The sequence below is a fragment of the Patagioenas fasciata genome, chromosome 1 (assembly GCF_037038585.1).
Source record: "Patagioenas fasciata isolate bPatFas1 chromosome 1, bPatFas1.hap1, whole genome shotgun sequence".
NCBI classification, from domain to species: domain Eukaryota; kingdom Metazoa; phylum Chordata; class Aves; order Columbiformes; family Columbidae; genus Patagioenas; species Patagioenas fasciata.
The window spans coordinates 68,073,367-68,090,661 of NC_092520.1; the positions used below are offsets into that span (position 1 = coordinate 68,073,367).

Here is a 17,295-nt window from a genome sequence, read left to right on the forward strand (position 1 = left end):
AAAAGCAGACCTAGGGAGAGCTCAAAAAAAGCTCACTGACATTATGAACACGCATGACTAGGTTCTTTCTTAGAAAATAACAGATTAAAAATTTTTTTTGCAAAACAGAACGAGGAATCAAAGAAGCAGCAGTTACATCAAAAGGACTTTTGCATAGTAAACTTTCTTAGCTTTTTGCAAGAGGATGTCCATAGCAGTAGCTGAGGCTGTAGTCACTGGCGAACTCTGAACATTTTTCTCTTCATTAACTGAAGTTAATTTTGTCCTGAAGTTATGTTACCTTATCTTACTTGGAGCTAGCACAGCCTACTTTGGATGACCACAGCCAAGATCTGAAATATGGTAGATCTCTGACCTCACCAACACATCCACAACCCCAATGTGACTGGCAGCATTACTTCTGAGGGACAAATCTGGGAGGACACGTGGACACTGGGAGAGGACACAGTGTACTTTGCTGAACTCTGTCAAGCAGCACAACTCCTGCAAGCACATTAGGCTGAATAAAACCCAAGGAAGAGGGTCTGATGTGGGGACAGATGTGGGGCAGGTAGTGGCTTACAAATACAAGTGGAGAGGCTTTGCTAGCAAAGCAGTGCACCTACCCTAGCCTTCACCCAGCGCTTTTGTTCACCTGCACTTGGCGATAGAGAAGCAGAACTAGTCAGCTCAAAATAAAATGGCCATTGTCATGCAAAAACTAGCTCTAACCCTAAGCAGACTCCAAGACTACAAAGACTACAAAGAAGGAAAGCTTATCCCAGAACCCCATCTGCATTTAGTAGTGCCATAATTGTCATCTCTCTCGTCATTGTCAGCTGATTTCACCACAGTCTTGAACAGAAAGATACTCTGTGGTCCAAGAGAAGCACACTGTCTGGGAAGCAGAGCTCATCATGGTTACATGGGATCTACTGTGGAAGAAATGATGCAGATCTCACAAACTTCCTCCCTGCAATACTCAGAGGTTTAAGTAACATTTCCAGTTTGAGCACGTGGTTGGGACAACAGAGGTCCTGCATTTTTGCCAACACTGACAGCCAATACTCTTCACAGTTCTCCTTCTTGTTCTGATCTTACTGTTGCCCAGACTGGATACTTGTCATAGCTCACACAAACATATGTGCCTACATATCTCAGGAAGAAAGTGGGAGAGGACTTGGGCCATGCATGGAGTTTGTCCTGACAAGGAGGGATGACTTGGCTGGGACACATGCCCAAGCCCAGAAACTGTCAAATATTCCCAGGTTCTTCGGTTTGCACATAGTTCTGGTGACCAACCTCAAAAGTATACATGACGAAGCATCTCAAGTCTGCTTAATACCTTCACTGCTCCAGAACTCTCATAGTCAGTGGCAAACCAGCTCTTCACAATACAGAGGCCACTCTCTGGTCATGTCATGGGTTGTGACAGCTTTCCTCTGCATGTCTTGCTTATCTGCACAAGTACAAAAAGTCCGATGCACCCCAGCTACTTCCAGTCACTAGCAAAATCAGTAGAGCTGGCAAGTGCAGGGGCAGCAAACGCAATATAGGAAGAACGCAGTTGTTAGGCTGCAAAACAGCTATTTCCAGAGCCACAGTCCCTTCAGAGTCTCAAAGATGCAGCTTTCTGCTCAAAGCATCAGGGCTGGCAAGTCTGCACCAAAGTCACAACAATACACTCAATGCTATTTACTACCCTCTTAAAATAAATAGTTTTCATTATTATAGTCATTTAGGAAAGCCTTGCAGCTTGGGTGGTGGAGAAGCACGCTCTGGACAGGACACAGTTTGTTTTTGGATCCTGAGGTAATGGAGACGCTGTAAATAGATGTCTGATAAGAATCTGTCACCAGATTAATCAGGATCTTTGCAAGCTGTAATTTAAAACACCTACCATACTTAACCACTAGAATTTAAAGGGACGACACTCTTAATTTTATTTTCAGTCACATTTTGCATTCGTTCAATTAGTGTCAACTAACTGATGAGTTGATTCACCAGTATAACAAATAGTGCTGTACATTATTTTTCACTCTTCAGCTAAGTAATATTCCACAGCTAATCACAGCTCACTAAATCTGGTATCTCTTCAGAGTACTTATTTACATCAGAAAAAAAAAAAAACTGTTGAAGTCTCCTTAATTTGAAAATGATACGGCAGTAGAGTGCTAGCTTCTAACATAAAATCAGTTTCTTTAAATATGCAAGATTTTATGTATATCATTATATGTTATTTCCAAACTAAACTTCTACTATCACAATAATCAGAGCAAAAGCTTAGGTATGTTTTATTTTACATTTCTTATCCACATGCATTAATTCTGGCTTCCACTTCTGTGACCAAAGGTAGCTGTCTTGCTCAAGAAAGGGAGGAAAAAAACAGTTAATTACAATTAACCTGCAAACTTCTGTGCTTCTGAAGAATAAAAGTCCTCCTGTACAAACAGCACGGTTTCTGTCATGACTGCAATAAACTAGGCCACTGGGTTCAATCCTCAAGTTTCCTTGACCTACTAAATTTACAGTAGTTTCAATGTTTGTTCCTTTCAGCCTGCTAGCTCACTGTTGCAAAAAAAGAGAAACACATACTAATAGTTCTGCTGCTTCACAGCCTTTATGAGAAATTAGTAAGCAGAAAATACGGCTTTATAGCTAGAAATGGAAGGAAGCAAATAAAGTTCAGATTCACATCCGTACGTTTTACACCCGTGCTTCCGATTCAAGCCTGGCACTCATTACAGTAGAAGCTGCTTCCTTCTGAACAGGACATTCTTGCTGCAGCTCACAGGGACGCGGTTCAGTCCCTTCGCTATTTCAGCCAGGTAACCCGCTGCAGGGGTTATACACAGGTATTTTAAGAATCATTTGTCCCCAGAATGAGTACACAGACTTATCAGAAGAGGGACAAGCACCTTTCATTGCCTTCTATTCCTCTGCCAGTGAATTCCTACTTGCACTTTGTGTATGTATCTTATTTAATTGATAACACTGTACGTTCCTGCTCATTTCCCTCGCCTAAAGTATGGTACAGCATGTAACCTCAAGTCTCGCTGAGTGTCTTTAAGAATCTGCTTATGAAGGAACTGGGAATGAATAGTTTAACAGATTCAAGTGGATATGGGTGAAAAAGAGGAGATCAGGCAATTTTCCTCCATAGCCTGGGCTATAAATGGCCATAGAAGCACATAATGAATAAATGACCCAGGTTATAAGGGACACTCCAAGGTCATTTGGTCCAACTCCATGCTCAAAGGAGGGCTGACTTTGAAGTCAGATCCAGGTAATCCTGCCATGAGTCATTCGTTGCAGAAAATATCAGGGAACTCAGTATCAGAGCATGTTGCACTGTAACACCGACAAAATACTCTCTGCAGTTCAAAGCCTAACAAAATGTGAAAAGCACAGGACAGGTTTACTCAAAGGGGATATGGAGATTATGGGAGCTATAAGATCCTCAGCAGCACTGCTGGGAGGGGGCATGCTTTACACCTCATGAGAGCTGAGACACTACAGGCCTGCAGAGAGCCCCTCCTGCTCCTCATTGGCATTACAGATGCATCCATCTACTTTAGCTGTTACAAAATACATTTAGAGTCAACATACACAGAGGGTATTTTAAAGATAACTTATTTTCTGTTGTGCTGTTGGAGGGAAAAAAAATACTTAATGTTTCCCCTGCCATTTTGGACCCACTCAGGGGCCACTGTTATAAATGAAAAGTAACAAGTTGTTAGTGCCATAGGAAGCACTGGTGTGCTGGTGGCAGGCACTGGTATGTGGTGGGTCCACTGACCCACCAGCAGACCCGCCGTGCCCTTTCCATTCCAGTACTCTCCAAATCAGTATTTTCATGCATACTGCTATAATTTTTTCCATGTACAGTTTAGCTGCACATTTTTGATTTAGAAGCCCTTTAAGTATTTGATCATAGGATGTCAAGGACATTTGACTTAAGAAGTGGAGGAAACCAGAAACCACGCAAATGCTATGAATAGAAGCTAGGGAAAGAGATGGCACATTTACGAACTCGGTCAAAGTGGATGCATATGTTACTTTATTTAGGCTCATATCAAAGAAAGAAATCCATGCAATCTTTACCTCTTTACTTATATTAAAGAACTAACCCCTCTCATTTCATGGCATATTTGTACTTTTATACTGAAATGAAATCATCAGCTATCAGTTTTGATGTAAATTGCTTCCCAGCCCCAGAAAACCTTGTACTGGCATGGCTATGATATCAAACCTATCTTCATTTTCCTAAAAGATAATCATCAGAGGAAGTTTTATCAAGTATTAGTGATACTCAGAAGGAACATCTAAGCTTCCACAAAAAGCTATACTCCTAATGCCCAAATGACTCATATTTACCACTAGAACAATACAAAATCATTAAAGAAGATTGTCCTTTAAAAATTTTACTTAGAATCAGAAGAAACTGTTTAAGTATATCAAATGTCATAAAGGTTCCTTCTAAAGTTGAGGTGGTTACAGTATAAACAGGATCAAGCGAGAGCCTGTGCTCTCTCTACTGAAGGCCAGGAGTAAAAAAACAGGAATGAAAATATTTTTATCTGTTGGAAGTGAGAAGAATAATATTATTTTATACGTAATGATGTATACAGAGAGCATTGTAACACACAGGCATACATAGCAAGATACTAAACGGTTATATTAGCATAGGACTAGATTCTGCAAATTTTACATTCACCCAATCCTTACTGTGCTTGTAATCCAGCAGGAGTTTGCATCAATGATATATACATTGTCTTCACTGAATGGTGCTTAATGGTTGCTCATATGAGTAAGAGTTAAGATGCAGTTTCACAACATATTGGCATTGGAAGTGAAGCCAGTTCATGAAGTTCCCAGCTACCACTCCCACTCCCTCCCAGCCACCGTTCTCCCTGCATCACTGTGGGCCACCCCTCAGCCATGCCCTTATGACTAGTTGTAGGGTCACATGAGGACACAGGTCACCCAACTGATCTGGGTTAAAAATAACCCCAACAAAAATGCAAGGGATTATTTTTAACTTGGAACATTTCAAAGACATGGTTTATGGTTGTGATGCCATGACCAGTTTTAGTGACACAGCTGGTGTGGTGGAAGCCAAGAGGATGGGATGGAAGCAGGACGGGAGAGGCCGGAAATCCTCAAGCCAGTATCACTGCCATACACAGTGGAACGATGCCATGTGGCAAAGTTTGCAAAATTTGACCCTTGCTGCAATTTCCTTTGGCATTCTTACTTGGGTGCTATTATTACTGAAGTTTGGAGTACTTACGCCATGATGCCCGAGAGATGAAACATTTCAGCTGTTATGTATGACAAGTAACTGTACAGGAAGACAAAGAGTGGCTCAATCACTCGGATTTTATGGGTGAAACGGGTGGTAAAGGCTGCTACAAATCCCAAAAGGATTCCAATCAATACTCCACCGATCCCCACTATAAAGAAGTTAGCAATCCCAGCGAATATGTCAATAACCTTAATTGTGCGCATCTGGCAGAAAGACTTGAACAAATTGTACAGGACCTATGAGAAAAAGAAAGCACATTATGTTTCTGAACTGTTCTTATTTCCCTTCATGTCATTATGCTCCTCTGCTTAAATGCTGAACTTTGAATTTCTCTATGTACCTTGAACTCACTTTTGAGATACACTGTTATTTACCTCTGGTATATTACTTGTCATTTATAAACATCAGGAAGATATACAGAGAAGGGCAAATATAATTTTTCCCATTTTGGCATATGGGACAGGTTTCTTAACCCATGCCATTCTGCAGGAGAGGATCATAGATCTATCTTATATATATATATATATATATTTTTTAAATTCAATTAATTGGAGAGCTTCTAATTTCTCCATAAATGGCCATTTCATATTTTCCTAAGAATCAAATTTTTTTTTAAAAAAAGAAGAAAAAAAAACAGTTTCATAATCAATGAAAAGTCACATTATTTTCAAATGTGTTTGATCTACAGAAGACATCAAGAGTTGCAGTACTGAATTAGACCATAGATCCATCTGGCATAGGGTAGGGCAGAAAGTGGAGAGACTCCAAGAAGTCCAAGAAATGTGCCATTCATTAAGTACTCTTTCTCTGACTTACTAACCATTAGGAATCCAATGACTTGAAGACTTTTCAAACTTTAGATTAATTCTAGAGATTTGGATTTAATTCCCATTAAAAGATCCATTACCATGTGTTTGTCCAGTTTAATTTCCAAAGTATTTATAACCACCCTCCAAAATAAATTGGGCCAATGTGATTATCATATTTTCTTAGTCAAAGAGCCTTGTTTTACACAGGAAACAGAACGTAGGTGTTTGAATCGTGACTGGGAGGGATTTGCCATGTTAGCAGTCTTGTTCTCTCACACTTGTCAGAAAGTAATTTGTACAGCTCTTCTTGGCCAAAATTTGATAGGTCTTACAGAAACAAACGTTCTCACTATAGAATAATGCAAAAACACGGCCTATTATGGGTCCTTCGGGTTAAGTGAGAGGAAAGAACTGAGAAAGAAAAGAAAAAAACATATTCTAGGGCAAGCATGAAACAAGAAGGTTAAATCAAACCTATCATGGTCCCCAAAAATTTTCATTACAAAGCAACAAACAGAAAAAGAGCAGGAGCATGAACTATTGATTTGACACAAATTATGCCCTCAGATGAGTCCACTTAGGAAAAGTGTCCTTTTCCACCTGGACAAACCACTTAATCTTGCTACTCTGATGCAGATTCCCAAAGTTTTGGCACTGTTCCTTGTTACTATGTCCTGTGCAGGACAAGAAAATAATGTCATAGGCTCCACTGTTTTTCAACCTGTTTTTAATTATGGACCTGATGGATTTGCATGAAGTACACCAGAATTAAGCCTATTGACAATACGTGTGCCTTTGATGATTCACTTTACAAGGACCTCTCAGTCCACAGACTCATAGGACTCCGTGAATCACAGAGTGAAGAAAAAATACTGTTGATTTGTGTTTGCAAGGAGAGGAGTTCCCCTGAGTCACTGGATGAAACTTGTGACTACCCCAGAGTTGTGCTAGTCTTCAAGAGATCTACAGAATTTGATGTGGCAATAGCCCCTTCGTATGTATTAGGGAAGATGATTATTTTCTTTAATTGGAGTTCTAAATAGCCTTTCTTGTATTTTTAAAAAGTAACTATATAAATTTATATAAGGTAAGTCTCCAAAGTAAGGCCACTGAGAACTGCTTGTAAAGAAGCATAACATTTTGATCTTGTCAAGCAATAACCTTTCCCTAATGCCACCTCATGCTCACAGAGAAGTAGCCACCCTGCAAACAGAATGGAGCCTGTTGTTTCCACATACAGACATCCCCATAAATCTCAAATCTGACCGTAAGTTATTTGAAAGAAGAAAAGCAATGTTCTCCTTTGTACCTCAGATCAAAACCAGACCGCCATGGTAGAAGCAGCAGCTAGGACTACAGAATGTCATGAACACAATTTTAATCTCATTCCTATTGTTCTTTATTTACACTGCTGCAAATGAGATAAAAATCAGGTTCACTACCCTTTTACTCTACAGCAATTCAGTTTTACAGCTCTCTCTAAGCTTTCAGGTGAGTTAAACAACATCAACTCTGGTCACATTTTGTAATGCATTTGGTATGAGAACAGGGGTTTTTTCAAGTTCAAGATTTGCATTTACTTAACATCCTTCAGCTGAACTCACTGAAGATAACACCAAGGAATATTAGTCACCAATCAATTTTTAATCTTGTCCCAGAGTATCTCTGTTCTTCCTAGACACTAATTGCCTATTTTCATCAGTTCTCAGTTATTAGTGTTTAATTCTGAAATTACTTTAAAACACTCTAAAATAATGTTTTCAGTAGAAGCAGAATACAGAGCACCGCTCTGATGTTTTCTAACATGGGAATAATATTATTGTAATGACACTGGCTCCTTCTTTGTGATTTTAAGCCCAGAATTGGAATTTCAACTGTTAGCACTAAACTTCAACTGTGACCTTGCGATTTAATATCACTTGTGCTAGTCATCACTGACCTGATCTTTCAGTAAAAGACCAACTCTGAACAAGATGCCAACTGGCAAACACTGTCCTCAGCCAAAGTCAAGCTCCAAAATTCCATCAGTGAGGGAAAACAATCATCCAAATGCATGGGCATATCACAAAAACTACCAGGCATGAAGAACCATCTGAGAAATGCAACAGAGCTGAGATTCCTGAGACAGCACATCCCACTTTGCATCTAAAATGAAGGTGTAGTAGCACGTTTTCTGAAAAAGGAAAGCATAGATGACACTGCTATCCTAATAAAAACTTTTGTTAGAAGCAGCCAGGCAATGCAAGCCGAAAGCAGGAAAAAGGGCTTAAAGTACTTACAAAGCATGTTTACTAAAGCCACACTGTGTCTGCACTGCCCATGTGTAGCCCCTGGGCTTTTTGATACTGCAGTGGCCATAGGAATTAAGCAGCTTCCATGGATGGCCAGTCTGCATTCAACTCCCCTCACAGCTTTGTCCCTGCACTGCACTGGGGGCATCGGCTAGGGTAGGTGGGACTCAAGGGCTCCAGCAAACGAAAGCTGGAAGGTGCTTAGCTCTTCCTGCTGGCTGGTTTTATCAGCTCACCCAGTAACCCAACAAAGGCAGAGGAATAGATCCTATTTACAAAACATCATCTTTGAGCAAATAGGTGCAGAACCCGGGCAGCACCACAGCGAGGACTGGTCCAGCAGCACTGCCATGGGCAGGGGAGGTGAGGTCCTCTAAGGTCACCCCATGGAGGATCTGTGTGACAGCCTGGGTCATGTCTTAAGTATAATCATATGATTGCAGGTGTGCAAAATCATAAAAAGGAACCATTAGCAGACCAATGCTTAGCATGTGAAAACTGCTTGTTCTCTTGCCAAGTGCTATCTTTAAGTGATAGCTGGGAAGTAAGACCAAAGGTACTCTAAATTCCTTTCACTCCTTCATGAATATATGTATGACCAGCGTGTATGCTGGGCTGGCCCTACAGACTCTATGATTCTGTGACTCAGAGTAGACTTCCTGTGCTAGGGCATCTGGCCAGGCATGCTGTGAGAAAGCATTACCTCCAAAGGAGGCAACAATGGCGTCTACAGAAAAGCCATGCATCACGGTTATTAAATTGCCATGCCAGTGCTATAAAAATGGCATTTTGGAGTAATTTGCCATTGGGCAATGGCACACGCGAATACTTCTACCATCGGGGTGCAGTGCTTTTTGTAGCAAATCTTGCTGGGTTAACTGCTGCTCCAGTGGGAAGGTGATTGATTTTGTGACTGGAAAAAGTGATTTTGGTTGGAAAAATAAAAAAAAAAAAAAAGAAGCAGCTTACATTAATATAAAACCTACCTTTTTCCCCAGAAAACAAACAAACAAGCAAATAATAATAAAACAAACAAACAAGCAAAAACCCAAACAAAAAACAAACAAACAAACAAACAAAAAACTTGTGTAGAAAGAATTCCACTGCATGAGTGGCTACTAAAAGTGAATAGAGATAGACACAGCCATGGCTGAACTGCTAAGCCTTTTGAAACTCAGTATTTACACCCACTTCTTTTCAGGACTAGCTTAAGTACCAGTTTAGTAACAGCAGGCATCAGCTGTAAGATAATAAGAAAAGCTAGGCTTTAAGGCAAGCCCATAAAAGAGGATGTGATTCAGCTGACCGGATAGCAACAGAATCTGGTAAAGCATGGAGCATAAGTGAAAAAACAAAACACAACAGTACTCCCACGAACACGCAAGAAAGGATCAGGACCAAGGCTCAGATTAAATGATAAGATGTACATGTGCTAAGCAGGTGAGGCAAAGTCCTAGAAAAGAGGAAAACCAGAGGACAATGGTGCATAGAATGGGACAGGAATAAGAAGTCAGTGACAGGGAAGGTGCGGACCCAATTTATGAATCTATCTGATCCTGCTGGCATATGAAAAACTGGACCTCCATGTCTCACAAAACAGAAAGCATGCCAGGACATAGTTGGCATGGGCAGGATTTCAAGTAAGGCATGGATAAATGGGAGTAATGTCCCAGACATGGTGTCATCAGGTGCAAACAAGGGGCACTGGGGGTGTTAATGGAATTTGCAGATTGCTGTCCTCAGGTCAGCACCAGAAACCCAGTTCAGCTAGTTAATGATTAGAAATTATTGCCTCCAAATATCGGTCCTATCTCATCTGCAGCCTGGGAGAAATGTATTGGTGGTCTCAGGGCAGCTCCAACTGGTTGGGCACATGCACAAGACTCACATCAGCCAAGTCCTGTGCCATCTCAGTGATTTGCCCATTCTCCCTGTGAACACACTGTGGGACACTCCACACTGGCCCTTTGCCCTCTCCTGTCCAATGACATTTCTGCAGGTGAGGAAAACCTCCAGTTTCAGATTACAGAAGTAACAGAACTCAAAGATACAGAAACTGAAGAGATCAGGTAGTACAATCCCTAGAGCAAACATGCTACCATTACACATTACTCTGGTGTAGCAAGATACCACTGAGGTAGTTTCTAAATCTAAAGTTCAGAGTATTACATAAACACATTAGCACTGCTTGACTTCCATCTATTAGCAAACTGTAATAACCAGATACAGAGATATAATGGAGTGGTATGCAAACAATCATTTATCATTTTTATCAACTCATCATTCATCAAGTAACTTACCACAGTTATAGCATCATTCAGCAAAGACTCTCCAAACACCAGGATGTAAAGCTGCTCATTGACATGAATGTTTTCAAAAACGGCTAACACCGCCACAGGATCCACAGCTGAAATGAGGCTGCCAAAGAGCAAATTCTGCAGCAATGTGATATCAGTCAAACCAAATGCACTGATCTGGCAAATTCCATAAAGTGAAATTCCAATGCCAATGGCGTTCCAGAGCGTACCCACCACGGCATACCAGAATATGGTACCAAAGTTCTCAAAGAAAAGACGAGTTGGCATAAAATATCCAGCGTCGAGTACAATAGGTGGTAAAAGATACAAGAAAAAAACATCACTGTTCATTACAGGTGGGGACTTCTCCTCTGCTCCAAAAATAATCCCACCAAGAAGCAATCCAACCAGAATGAGGAGACAGCTTTCAGGTACTATTGAGGGCAACTTGTGATAGAGATGAAAGCCTTCAAAGGAAATTCAAACACAAGAAAGTAAAATGGTTATTTGTACTGAATCCAAACAATTAGTCTAGATTCTGTTATCTTAGTTTCTATAGTAAACAAACAACAATCACAGGGCAATTTCATTTTCATTGCAAAGACTTAGCTGAACCACCATAACAGGTCAAGGCAAATTTGTCAGCTAGGGCAGTTAATTAAGATAATTTGGTGGAGAGTTAATTTAATAGTGAGATGTTCCAGCTAATAGCTAGGCTGGCTGGAGCAACCATGTGCAAGGTTTCTGTTTGTGAAAGCATGAGGGTTTTTGTGACGTGGAATCCTCTGAAAACACAATCCAAACACTTTACTAAGGCAAATAACATCTAGATAGAGAAAAAAAAATCATACTAATCACCCCTTCCTCCATGCACAGCTTCACAAAAGAGCTTAATGAATACATTCATTTTATTTTTAGATGTCTTTTAGAGTCTCAGGTCTATGGAGGGGAACTAGAACATGTGACCCGCATCCAGTCACCCACGGTCACTTCCCCAGTGACCACGAGGAAGCATTTACAGACAAAATTATTATTTTAATTTTAGCAGAGCCTCCAATTTAATTTCACAAGAATTAACATATTTTCCATAAGGTGACAATAGCTGTAACCTGTATTATTATGCTCGTGCTCTGTATTATATGAATTGTGGTAGTGTCAGGAATCTCTCATAAAAATCCGTGCACAATACTGAAACAAAAGCTTAGAAAAAGGTTCTGAATGAGGACTTAATGGTTGAATGTTCCATAGCCTACTAAAACTCTCCAAGCCATGCAGTTCTGATTTACAGATTCCTGTTACTTTTAAAAGTTGACTGTTTGAGGATGATTTTGGAAATGAATGGGAAAAGTTTTGAAGGAGCTTACTCTGGCCAATCCAATGGAACAATCAACCTTACGAACCAAGGTCACATTCCAGGTCTTGACGATGCCAATCTTTTCCAGGCTCCTCCTTATCTATATTTGGCCCACATAATTATATAGAAAACTATCCACACCCACAAGATCCCACAATTCCTGCCTAACTAAAAAGCATTTAAATTATTTTAAATGAGAGCTGCATGGAAACACTGGGTGTGGTAATAACGGGCATCTATTTCAGTAAAACTATTTCAGTAAAAATCACACCTGTAGTTGAAACAGTTAAACTAGTGCAATCTTGGCATAGTTCACATCCAGTTTCCCAATGTCAGGCTTCTGTCTCTTGTAACACTGATTTTGTTAATTTGCCTTTCATGATAGATTTTTTCCAGGTAAAAGAAAGCCTGAACTTACAGTTAGGAAAAATAAATGGTTAAGAAGGACCAAGGAGAAAGCTGTTTTACTCTACATATTTTTTACTTCTGTATATATACTTACTATATGTTCTATAACTATTAAAAATATTTTTAAAAGTAAGCAGCTCAAGCTGCATTTTTTTTTTCCTTTCTGGGTGGATTCAGACTGCTTTTTAATATTTATAAACACAGCCTATGTGGCTCGTTGGGAATGTCAAATTCACTGTCATTCCTCAAAACCAGAATCACCAATATCCTACATTGGCAGAACAGGTAATGACCCTGGAAACACAAAAATTTGTGGTTGGAGACTTAACTCTTCACCTTTCAGCCACTTCCACACAAACCTTTTATGATTTGTCTTAGTTTCTGCTGTGGTGGGATGCCAAAATTTCCAATACAGTGATTAACTTCCCCCTGAGTAAGGTTTTGCTAAAAGAAAAGTTTTTACAAGTATCCAAAATCATTTTCCCAGTAAAAATTGGAGGGTAGGGTAATTTTAACATTGTTCTTGAGCTCCTGACTATGCAGTAACTCAGCTTGTAATGAAAACAAAACCATTCCAACCAGTTGTAATGCAATCGCAATGAAATGTCTATTGTGAATACGAAAGAAAAACCTTTGACTTTTCGTCTTTACAAGTCCCTCTTTAAAAAATCCATACCTCTCAGAGCTTTTGGGACCCCTTCTCACCCTTTAAGGTAATGGAAAAGCTGCCACTAAGTTAAATGTGCTTTTTATCCATGTCAACAGCATCAAAACTCCCAAAAGACTGCCTGCCTCCATGAAAGACATTCAGAACTGATCAAGGACAGGTTGTGGTTCCCCATTTAAAAGCAGGCAGCTAGGATTTAGGATCCAGTGCATATCACATCAGGTGCAGGTGCCCTGCAGTATGAGGGACATCTGCCCTGCTCTGATGGACCAACAGCCACATGGGCAGGTACACCCTGGGAGAAGATCCCCTACAGTACATGAATGCTTGGACTTTTATGCTAAACCCGGGACCAGAGGTACTTTCTCCTCCTCTGTCCCTGTTCTTGGGCTCCTGACTATGCAGTGACCCAGCTTCAACAGCAAAGATGGTGTTTACCCTCAGGCTACTGGGCATTAGGACACTTGCCTAAAGTACAAGTTCAGTATTTTTCAAGCTGAAAGTCCTTAGAGTCCTGGTTTCCTATTTCTTGGGTGAAATCCAGTGCTCTTTGATGATGGAAATGCCACTGAGATGTGTACTTATACCTGAGCTTTCCAAGGGCCCTCTGGACAACTTAAACTATTTTTTTCAGGAGAGAAGTGTTGGAAGGTTTTCAGCTCTGTTCTCAGAAGCACATCTAATTGTGCATTTGTGATTAAATGTAGAAGTAATGGCAATCTGGATGGGCTAGACAACATTTTGTAGGTCTAGTAGCACAGGAATTTGGCAGAACTGGGAGATAAATAGACTAGCCTCACTAACCAGAGACTGCAGCATACTTCGGGTGCACTGGGTCCTACCTAATATACTGGTGGAGTCCATCTGCATGTAAGTAACATACCTTATATATGGTATCACCAGCCAAGATGTTACATAAGTAGAGGTAGCCAGAAAATAACAATGCTGCTCAAGGCAACTTCTTAAATTTCTAAATATGCCCTAGTTCTCTGCTGCAATAAAAAGCACCAAGTTTCTAATGCCTTTGTGAAAATGTAATTTGTCAAAATGTTCAAGCTGGCAACTTGACCACTTCCGATTTTCCTTTTTCATGCTGCCATTTTTGCTCTCTCTAAACCTAGCTTATGATGACACATTCACAGCTAGTATCTGGGACACCTTTCAGGTGCTAAAACCCTTCAACTTCAGTGAAACTTCACTTCTGTAAAAAAACACATTTGTGCAAAAAGGTTCCAGTCAAGTGATAAGCAGGTGCTGCAATACAGTTGTCTTTGGGATCCTTCAAACATTCTAAGCACCGTTATTAAATGCGACTCTATCTTCTGAGCTCCTTGCAGCTGAGAAGACCTTAGGGCTCAGTTCATAAAGGTTTGCTACTTGGCAGTGCCAAGCGTAAGCATTCGGTGCCGAGCCCCAGAAAGGAATTTGCGATGCCAGATTAAGCACCAAAGTTTCCTGGGCAGTGCATGAATCTCAAGGTGCCTGGCGTGACAGCGGAGAGATGCCTGCGCTGCTCAGCAGGAAAACCTGGGGAAAGGAATGCACTGGGGAGCCTCTGCTCTCACAGGGATGATCTTGGGGCTACAGGCAGTGAGATGAGCTGGAAAACCACTCTTCATCCCTTTGAAATGAAACACATGGCCCACTCTTAGTAACACAGTAGGATGTAGCAGAGCTGACATTTCTGTATCTCAGTGGTTAGAGAACTCTGCCAATCTGGGCTACCTTCAACATAAAAGAAGGCACAAGTGAGGGAAAAATTAATGCCGTGGGATTGTGACTTAAAAGAGATGGGAGTCTGTCCTGGGAAGGTTTACCTGATGCACTCACTGGATAAGGAAGCACAGACGGAGCTCCAAGAGCAAGAACTGGATGTTCCTAATTCCAGTCCCGGAGTCAGGGCGCCTGTCGATAGGTGTGGCAAAGCTGAGGACCGCCACACCCAGGGCCTCTCCTGGATCCGGCCCTCATTGCTTAGTGCACACACGCTTAGAACAGCAGAGGTAATGCCCTAGATTAGCCACACCAGCTCTCGTTTGGTGTAACTGATGTGTTTTAAAAATTATATGCATTTCTCCTCATCTATACTGTTTGCTTGCTAATTGTACTGCAATCAGCTTGGAAAACTAAAGTAGTCAAGTCACTTTTTTTCTTTTTTTTACTTGTATGATAGTCAGAATGTGAAGTCCTACAGAAATGATATATTATGATGTATGTGTTTACGTGTTCCAAACAGCTTCCCTGTAGTCTTTAATAAAACAGAAACTTTTTCACCAGTCTTAGCTTATTCAAGAGTTCTTGATGTATCTAAACTCAGAAGCCAGAGCAATTTTACAATACTCAACTGTCTGAAATAAATTCTCTACCAAACTCCAGATTTTCTGGCTATTATAGTTTATTACATACTTGGGTGTATCATATTTGAACTCTGTCCTGATTCTGCAAACACTTAAATACATACTCAAGATAAGCATTCATCTTTAATGCATTAAGATACATGCATCAAGATACACGCATCCTTAATGGATGCAACATACAATATTTCTGCAGAAATAATGAAGCCATAGCAAGTTTCTTGAGCAGAGGATCAGGCTCCCAACTATAACACTAGCCATGGCAGGAGATGAGTGCAATTTTTTGTTTTTGCAGAATCCTAATTACCTGATCACTAGCCAGAATGTGACACAGTCTATTTTAATGTCACAAGCAGAAGCCAAAGTTTTAGGTTTTATCAAAATATTTTATCAAAATGAGTATGATCATAGTTTTTAATGGAAATCTGTGCTGCTAAATCAGAGTTCTGAATCAAACACCTGGAGTATGAGTAAACTTCTGTCGTTGTTCCTTACATTATGATTATCTTCTAGGTAAGAAGATACAAAGTTCATAATTTATGGAGATTTACTGATTATTAAATAGCTCTCTAGTACACCTGTACCTGACATTCTTCAGTTTATTATAGTGTATTTGTTTTTCTGTTTGGGACACAGAAAGCTAATTAAAAGCATTATATATAAGCTACACAAAACACAGTGAAACTATGCAATACAAATATTTTCCACATGAGGGAAGAGGTGGCCTTTCTTACTCATTCAGTGCTGTCTTTTTTATCTTTCTCGGGACACAAGTGAATGGTGGGAAAGTACAAGGAGGCAGCTTACTCTCCCCTCATAAATATCTGCTTTCCATCGATCTGTTGTTCTGTTCTGAAGCTGTCATTATATGTGGCGTTATTTTAAGAAGATAGCGCTCAAATGACAGCAGGGCGATCAAGGAACAGCCAGTCGCGCCCTGGGTGAACTCTGGGTTTTACAGTCCTCATAGCCTGAGGTTCACGCCTTGCTGCAGGGGGCTGGAGGTCAATTCCTTCCTCCTCCGCACTTTTCCTAACCGAGAAAACCCCATCTTCTGCCACTCAAATCACCGCCGGGCACCCCGCCCCGCCAAAGAGCATCAGCCACCGGCTGCCCCCACAGCCGCTCCCCCGCCGCAGCCCGCGAAGGGCCCCAGCCCGGCTGCCCGGGGGAGCGGGCGGCCCGGGAAGGCAGAGGGAGGGAGGGAGGGTCGCCCGACGGCCCTGCTCACCGATCTTGGCGAGGGAAGCCAGCAGGATCCAGAGGGTGATCTCGAAGGGGATTTGCACGTGGGGGTAGTCCAGGGTAAAGACGTGGAGCCGCGTCTCCTCGAACGCGGTGCCGCTGGGGCTCGGCGGGGTGCCGGTGCCCATCGCCGAGGCGCTGGACGGCTGGGTCTCAGAGGTGGCCCGCGCCTCCGCCGTCCCGGCCGCCAGCACGGCCAGCACCGGCAACAGTACGGCCAGCAGCACTGGCAGCAGAGGCGTAGCAGGACGCCGGGGGTCGCCGCGGCTGCCCATGGCGTCCCCGCTCCCGGTCCGGTGCGCTGCTGCCCTACGGCCCCGCTCTGGCCGCCGCCGCCACCATCCCCCTGCCGCGGGCACCTGCCGCCGCCGCGGCCCCGCCGGCTCCGCCTCCTCCCCGGTGACTGGGCGAGTCCCGGCCCGGCGCCGCCGGCCGGCAGCGGCTCCCCTCTCTCCCCGGGCCGCCCCCGGGGCCGCCTCCGCGGGGCAAAGCCGCGGGCTCGCCCCGCCGCAGCCGGCCGCCCCCGCGCCCCCGGGCCGGGCGATCGCTGTCGGACGCCACGGGAGCACCCGAGCGGGAGCCG

The 17,295-nt window shown here is 42.2% G+C and overlaps 1 protein-coding gene across 1 annotated transcript in view; it reads right to left on the reverse strand.

The window, feature by feature from the left end:
* Window positions 1-17,054, reverse strand: part of SLC9A2 (solute carrier family 9 member A2) — a 31,850-nt gene extending 14,796 nt beyond the window's left edge. Inside the window, exons 1-3 of the mRNA XM_065843030.2 lie at window positions 16,699-17,054; window positions 10,688-11,151; window positions 5,273-5,523 (exon numbers count right to left, since the gene is read on the reverse strand). Coding sequence (XP_065699102.2) covers window positions 5,273-5,523; window positions 10,688-11,151; window positions 16,699-16,987 — 1,004 coding nt within the window. The 5' untranslated portion in view covers window positions 16,988-17,054. The remainder of the gene's footprint in view (window positions 1-5,272; window positions 5,524-10,687; window positions 11,152-16,698) is intronic.
* Between the last annotated feature and the right edge of the window lie 241 nt (window positions 17,055-17,295).